Source organism: Papaver somniferum, unplaced genomic scaffold (genome assembly GCF_003573695.1).
Source record: "Papaver somniferum cultivar HN1 unplaced genomic scaffold, ASM357369v1 unplaced-scaffold_117, whole genome shotgun sequence".
Lineage (NCBI taxonomy): Eukaryota > Viridiplantae > Streptophyta > Magnoliopsida > Ranunculales > Papaveraceae > Papaver > Papaver somniferum.
The window spans coordinates 4,038,688-4,046,782 of record NW_020620714.1 but is presented as its reverse complement, the minus strand read 5'-3'; the positions used below and the strand labels follow the sequence as shown (position 1 = coordinate 4,046,782).

Genomic DNA, 8,095 nt, shown 5'->3' with positions numbered 1-8,095 from the left:
AAGCTGCCGAACAAGTCTTGAAAACACATGATATTGAGTTTTGTAATAGACTTCGACTTGCTAGACGGAAACGCCTTTCATATAACTACGTAGATATGGTTTTTGCACCTTATGGAGAATATTGGAGAGAAATTCGAAAAATATGCGTGCTTGAACTTTTGAGTGCAAAAAAGGTGCAATCTTTTAAGTTAGTCAGGGCAGAGGAGGTTGATGTTTTGATTGATTCCATATCATCTTCTTCCAATACTACTCCTGTTAACCTTTTTGAAAAAAGCTAACAACCTTTACACATAACACAATCTGTAGAGTTGTTTTTGGTAGCACAATCGGTCGGAATAGATCCGATAATGGAAGACTTTTAATACTTCTTCATGAAGTCTCCGTTTTGACAACTTTATCTCCATCCGACTTTTTTCCAAAGCTAAGTTGGATCATTGATAGGATCACTGGAATCCATGGTAAAACAGAAAAATGCTTCCATGAATTGGACAATTTCTTACAACAAATCATAGACGACCATGAAAACCCGGGGCGAGTCAAACTGGAGCAGGAAGATATCATAGACGTTTTGCTTAAACTAAAGATGGCTCAAACGAGTACGATTCGTCTCACTAACGACCATATTAAAGCAGTTGTTCTGGTAATTACTTTTTCTTATTCTCTCTAAATAATTAACGTGGCATTTTTATTTTATTTTCACAAAAATGGGTGAAGTTTATAAGAAAATCAAGATACTGCATGCGTACGTAGCTTGGTGATTCAATCATCTTACATCCAATATGATCCATCGGCTAACTGCGCTAACCCATCTAGATGGTTTAATTACTAGTAGTCTTGTTTTAATCTGTATAAAAATGTTGAGCATTTTAGAGCAACCACAGTCAAGACCAAATTTGGGGACTAAACCCAAATTTGGTCTCAAAATATGCCGCAGCTGAAGGGAGTAAACTCAAATTTGGTCGCCAAAATTAGGGTTCGAGACCAAATGTGGTCGTCAACCCAGACTAAACTTCGTTTAGTGGGACGGAAGTATTAATAGCGTATGAAAGCAGGCGAGATTTTAGTGATCGTATGAAATCAGACGAGAATATAATTACCGTCTAAAGGTGGGACGGTGATACAATTAGCGTATGAATCAGGTGCATCTATAAACTCCGCCTAACCAAACGCATGTAATACATACGCCCAACACAGGCGTAGTTATATTGTACGCCCCAATGGGGCGTTGGTATATTTTCCGTCCCAATGGGGCGTTGTTTTAATGTCCGCCCAGTGTAATGCATGACTAACTTTAAAATAGACTTAATGCATAAGCTAGGACCAAGCATAAGCTAGGACCAAGCATAAGACCAGTTAGCTAAGACCAGTTAAGCTAAGACCAAGCATAAGCATAAGCATAAGCTAAGACCAGTTATCTAAGACCAAGCATAAGACCAGTTAGCTAAGACCAGTTATCTAAGACCAAGCATAAGCATTCAGGCGTTGATAATAAATACGCCCCAGTTCAGGCGTTGATAGTAAGTACGCCCGGGTATACGTTGGTTATATGTCCGTCCCGTATCAGACGCACATAACTTCTCCGTCCCAGTAGACGCATTTCCTATCCCCGTCCCATGTTAGGCGTGAACTATACCTACGCCTCAATCAGGCGCACGTAATAACTCCGTTTTATTCAGACGCATATTTTAAAGAACGCTCGGTCAAGAAACGTGAGTATAAGTTCCATATGCACCAAGCGTTCGTATAAGTTACGCTTCACCAAATTTTGGTCGTCCCCCATTGCGCTTGAACACCCAGAATACCAAATTTTTTTGGCTTTTAGTCTGGCTTTTGGTATTTGGTCCGTCTCATGACTGTGGTTGCTCGTTTGTTTAGGGTTTCTTTTTCTTACTCAAATTTGGGGAAAATGGCATTTTGTTTAGGGTTTATTATCATCCACAGTCAGGGAGCATCCACAGTCAGGGAGCATCCACAGTCACGACCATTTCGTGAAAATGGCATTTTGTTTAGGGTTTCTTTTTCTTTATAGTCTTTAGTTACTAACTTTAGTAACTTACTAGTAGTACATTTTTAGCATATTCTTATGATTGATTGATAATAATACATATGACGCATATTTATGATTCTTTTTATTTAATAACTACCAGAATCTTATGATTGATCGATGATAATACATATTACACATATTTATGATTCTTTTTATTTAATAACTACCAGAATCTTATGATTGAGTGATAATAATACATATTACACATATTTATGTTTCTCTTTGTTTGATAACTACCAGAATCTTATGATTGACCGATAATAATACATACTCACAAATTTATGATTCTCTTTATTTAATAACTACCAGAATATATATCTTGGTGGAGTAGACTCAACAGCTGTAATAATGAACTGGGCAATGACAGAACTGGTTAAAAGTCCAAAAGCGATGAAGAAAGTTCAAGATGAGATCAGAAATTATGTGGGATCAAAAGGGAAGGTAGAAGAATCAGACCTTGATAATTTCCCATACTTAAGAATGGTAGTTAAAGAAACTCTAAGGTTGCATTCAATAGCTTCAATCCTTTTAAGGCAAACTATGAAACATAGTAAAATTGATGGCTACGACATGTACCCCAAGACTTGGGTCCTTATAAATACGTGGGCGATGGGGAGAAATCCAGAGTATTGGCCAAATCCCGAAGAATTCTTACCAGAACGGTTTGAAGATAGCACCACTGATTTTACCAGAAATCAAAACTTTGAGTACTTACCTTTTGGGGGAGGTCGAAGGGTTTGCCCTGGTTTGAATACCGGAATCGTTTTAGTAGAGCTTGTACTCGCCAATATATTGTGCTCATTCGATTGGGAATTGCCAAAAGGATTGAAGAGGGAAGACTTAAACAGCAAGGAGGAGTACTTAGCAGCCCTTGGGAGTAGACATCCACTTGAGCTTGTACCCATAAAGCATGTAGTTAAGATATCTGATCATTGAGATGAAACCAGACTCGTGCCCGTGTGCTATGCTCTAAATATGCCGAATGTATCTATGGATTTGGTTTTAAGGCCCAAACTCAACCATAATAATTGAGTGTAGTGATTATGCACTGTGGATGTACGCATCCTCAAAAAATTTGGTGTATTAATTTATTTTTAGTGGATGCATGTAGCTAAATAGTAGAGTGTGTATTTCAAAATATTGCAACTCTTATCAATATAGAATTGGTGACTAAATATACCTAGCTGTTGTTGTCTCTATTCCAAATTTTCTTCTCTTTTATCTCTAAGTTTTCACTTTTTGTAGCCATTATTTTCATCTTCTTCTATTACTTACTTTTTATTAGGAGTGAGCGTATGAACCCAAACCTACTGGTGGACACACGACCTGTTTATGAGCGGGTGGGACATGGATGCATGTTCATGAATTAGGTTTGGGTGCGAGTCTAAAAGTCCATGAACACCTACACCCTCTAGGCTGGAAAATGAGAAAATATGGTTAATATATAGGAATGTTTTTATATTTTATAAAGTATATACGTGTCTGACGTTTTATTTTCTAACTTAATTGTTTCTCTTATAATAATTCATATGCAACAAACAACGTAATATCGTTCGAATTTTTTTTATGTAAGTGTTCATGTTAGAAATTTTCCATCTTTACAAATTATATAAGTGTAAATATTTTATCTTCTAACATTTTTTCTTTTTTCTATAAAAGAATTAAAATTCATGATTTTATCTACATCCGACCAAAGGTGTCAAACCTTCGAGTGATGGGCCGGACTGGATGCAATTCTTACACCCGCCATTTTGATGGGTTGGATTTGGATGGCACCAAGTCCATAGGTTCCACCCGTTACTCACCCCTACTCTTTACGACCCAATGCAACAAAAAAGAATGTTCAATACATAAACGATATTTGTTGTGGTTGCTAGATTTAGGGGTGAGTAACGGGTGGAACCCGTGGATTTGGTGCCATCCAAATCCAATCCATCAAAGCGGCGGGTTCTAGATACATGTCCACATCCACGTCCATCGCCCGCGGGTTAGGCAATCGTGGGATGGCGTGTGAGCGGATTGAGTGCGAATAAATCCGTGGATTTCATTTCTTCTATAAAAAAAATAGAAATTAGGTTAGAAAAATAAAAAAAAAATTAGCATCTATATAATTTATAAAAATGAAAATGGGAAAGAAAATAAAACATTACCGCTTATATAAAACAGATTTTCATTTTTTTAAAGAGAAATCGACCTTAAATCTTTAAGTTGGAACAATCATGTTTATTGCTACTTATGAATTGTTGTAAGAGAAACAATTAGGTTAGAAAATAAAACATTAACATTTATATAATTTATAAAATATAAAAACATCCCTTTACATCAGTTACACTTTTTCATTTACCCGTAACCTAGCAGATGTAGGTGTCCAATGGATTTCTGGACTCGTATCCGCACCCAACTCAATATTTAATGGGTTTTCAACAAAATGCGTCCACATCCGACCCACCAATAAACGGTTGGGTGTCCATCAATCAAATTGCGGGTGGATTTGCGGGTTTGGGTTCATATGCTCACCTAGACTCGTTACAATAAGTCATGGACTTGGGTGCAACCCAAACGCCATACACCTTGACCAGTAAAGCAAGCCCAGCCCAACTATATATACATAGAATGATAGAAATATAGAATCCATCAAAGGCAGGCATTGTATTTGACATTTGTACAACTAAATTGCCTAATCACGAAACGGAAATCCGAAATGCCGAATTGCACTAAACCCTAAATCGATCTCTCTTGAAGAAATCGCACAACAAATTTCTCCATGGCCGCAATGATTTTCTAAATCAGTTTTTCACACAAAATGAAGTTTAGGAATCTTATTTTTGGAACTTTTTCTCTGTTAATTAGGACTTCTAAACCTATAAATAGGAGTCGTACCCCTTTGTGTGAATTCTGAGATGAGTAACATTCCTGACATGGATAAGAGGAAGGATGATGATGATTCACAAGTTGACAACATGCTGAAAGAGAGGATTAGGTGGGGGGGATCCAATGGCGCACTTTGTGAACAAGCGTAAGCAGCAATCTGAGATGCTCTTGGAGAATTTTGGAGACAAAGAGAAGATGAAAGATTTCCTTCCTTGCCACAGCTGGATAAAAAGGAAGATAGATCCGATACCTAACCGTTATGGTATAAAACCAGGGCGTCATTGGGATGGGTGGATCGAAGTAACGGAACTGAGGCGCAGTTCTTCAAAAACATAAATGAGAAACGAGCTACAGAAAAAGAAGCCTATCTGTGGTCCGTCGCTGACATGTAATCAATTTAGTGCACGCTAATACAGTACGTGTTTTTCCTCTTAGTCTACGGATATTTCCAATAACTTGCAAAAAAAAATTAATTTACATGTCTTGGTGATTGAATATTGAAAGTAATTGTACAATTAATGAAAACGCAATGGGTGTATTAAAACTGCCAACTGGTTTCGTGTGTAGTTATGCGGGCACAGCTCATTTGAAATTTGCGAATATGCTGCAATGCACCTAGTAAATTAAACTGCAAAATCCAGCTAGCTTTAAACTTCAACTACAAAGTCATTATACATATGAAAGGTCATTATTTTCAAATGGTACATTTTTTAATGCAGTAGCAGGATTTGTCTGTTAGAAAGAAATATCACAACGCATAGTCATTGTCTTCTAGAAGACAATGACTGTACATTATCGCTTATAATGTGGTTCATTTCATGGTACTTCTTTTCACTGTACTAACTACTTTTAAACATTCTGAGGTTTTCTTATTATTGCCATGCTTTACATTTACTTCACACTAACTAATTTCAGAGTTATTGTTGCCATCCATATTTTCATTCCATAATTTATGGCTCACCGGCGCCATGTCCAGTGACCAGAGTACCCTGGCCAGTTGACCATTGGTTAGATTAGTGTCTTCGTACATGGAAAATTTTGTAGCTCGGTTGCTAGCCTTTCATTTGTTTTTAGAATATAGCCTAGTGGCCTTGCAGGTCATCATCATAATGTACGTTATGTTATGTTTTCCTGTGGACCGTTGAACTCGGAAATGCTGTCAGTGTGTTTCTAGATATATAGGTACAAATGATGAGAAGAAATTCGCTGTAGAATCACTACTCAATCTGTTATAGTGTTAATCTACTCTAATACCATGTCTTCTTGGTTTCTATTTTTTCCTTTTTTTGTTGCACTTCTCATCTGTATACTGATAAAGAAAAGATGCAACACAAAACATACTATTCTATACCCACCCGGTCCATGTAAACTTCCCTTCATAGGAAACTGCTTGCACTTGCTGTTCCATGGCTCACCGCATCGTGCTCTATGGCATCTCTCAAAGAAACATGGCCCTATCATGCACCTTCAACTAGGCCGAATACCAGTCTTAGTGATCTCTTCCGCTGAATTAGCCAAAGAAGTTTTGAAGACCAATGATTTAAACTTTAGTAGTAGGCCTTCATTAGTATGCCTTGAAAAATTTTCTTATAATTCCATGGATGTCAGCTTTAGTTCTTATAATGAGTATTGGAAGGAGATGCGTAAGATTTTTGTTTTTGAGCTTGTAAACCCGAAAAGAGTGCTTTCTTTTCGGTCTATTAGAGTAGAAGAGGTCGCGTTTATGATCGACTCCATTTCTCAATCGTCTTGTAAGCCTATCGATCTTTCTGAACATTTGCTTTCTCTTACTTTCACCATAATATGCAGGATTGCTTTCGGCAGAGAATTTGACAAGATTAGATTTCGGCCTATTGTTTATGAATGTATGGAAACTATTGGTAGTTATTTTGCAGCCGATCTGTTTCCTTTTTTTGGGTGTGTAATCGATGTTCTCACTGGGCAACATTCAAAGCTACAGAAGAATTTTCATAATCTTGATAAGTTCTTACATCAGGTCATCAACCAGCACATCGACTCAGACCAGAGAAGGCCTACATCACAACAAGACGACATTATTAATATCTTGCTTGGACTAGAAAAAGGTGGGGTTGGTCCAGTTCAAATATCTAAAAATCGTATCAAGGCACTCCTCATGGTTATTTCTCTTTTCCGTCTCCCTGTCTTCGTCTCTCGCATTGAAATTTTGAAATGTATTGTAAATGGTGCACGCATGTCCCAGTCGGTGCCTACCGTAGTGGATAATAGTGTATGTAGCTGGCACATTGGGTGCAAGTTGGCTTCATGGCTCTCATGCCATTTCCTCCTTATGGCCTCACACTTGAGGTTTTAACTGACATAATTTTTCTTGCAGCTAGGGAATGGTTCAACTGTGGCTAATGGTTTTGTCCCTAAATTTTAAGTTATTTTGTGTTGTTGCAGAATATTTTTGTTGGTGGCATAGGTACAAGTACTACTACCATGGTGTGGGCAATGACAGAACTTGTTAAGAACCCAAGAACAATGAATAAAGTGCAAGACGAGGTAAGAAATTGCGTAGGCAAGCAAGGGAATGTCGAAGAAACGGATCTATGCAAGCTTCATTACTTAAAGATGGTATTGAAGGAGACTTTAAGACTGCATCCTCCAGGTCCAATGTCTATTCCAAGAGAAAGCATAAGACACTGCAAGATAAACAACTATGATATTCTTCCCAAAACAACAGTTTTAGTTAACGCGTGGGCTATTGGACGAGATCCTACTTCATGGGAGAATCCAGAAGTTTTCTTCCCGGAGAGGTTCATGACTAACTCCATTGATTTCAGAGGACAGCATTTCGAGTTTTTACCTTTTGGATCAGGTCGACGGGGTTGTCCAGGGATATCATTAGCAACTACAATAATGGAGCTCACACTTGCAAATCTTCTATACAGTTTTAATTGGGAATTACCTTATGGATTGAGGCCTGAAGACATGAACACGGATGAGTCTGGGACTTTTGCTGTCCATAAGAAATCTGCTTTAGAACTTGTGCCTGTCATGTATAAATGACTGCCAGAGTCTATGGATATTACTACAAGGAACAAGATACAAGTTTATTCGGTTCATTTGGGAGACAAAACCCATGATCAGTTACAGTTTATACTACGTGGTTGCAGTTCTAAATTTATTCTTCTCGGAAATAAGAAATTACTAGTT

General features: G+C 37.7%; 2 protein-coding genes across 2 annotated transcripts; both read left to right on the top strand.

Annotated features, from left to right (window-relative positions):
* The first annotated feature begins 2,395 nt into the window (after window positions 1-2,395).
* On the top strand, window positions 2,396-2,983 carry LOC113329650 (cytochrome P450 71B20-like). The gene has a single exon (XM_026576502.1). The coding sequence runs from the start codon at window positions 2,396-2,398 to the stop codon at window positions 2,981-2,983; it is 588 nt and encodes a 195-aa protein (XP_026432287.1).
* Window positions 2,984-6,173: 3,190 nt separating this feature from the next.
* Window positions 6,174-8,095, top strand: LOC113329648 (cytochrome P450 71A1-like). The gene is made up of 2 exons (XM_026576501.1): window positions 6,174-7,166; window positions 7,340-8,095. Exons 1-2 carry the CDS (start codon window positions 6,174-6,176, stop codon window positions 7,946-7,948), a joined length of 1,602 nt encoding a protein of 533 aa, XP_026432286.1. The 3' UTR covers window positions 7,949-8,095.

Excerpts from the sequence above, each read along its gene's own strand:
- LOC113329650 (XM_026576502.1), top strand. The coding sequence starts at position 2,396 with ATGAACTGGGCAATGACAGAACTGGTTAAAAGTCCAAAAGCGATGAAG.
- LOC113329648 (XM_026576501.1), top strand. The coding sequence starts at position 6,174 with ATGTCTTCTTGGTTTCTATTTTTTCCTTTTTTTGTTGCACTTCTCATC. Across the intron at positions 7,167-7,339 it reads CTACCGTAGTGGATAATAGT|AATATTTTTGTTGGTGGCAT; the intron begins GTATGTAGCTGG and ends GTGTTGTTGCAG.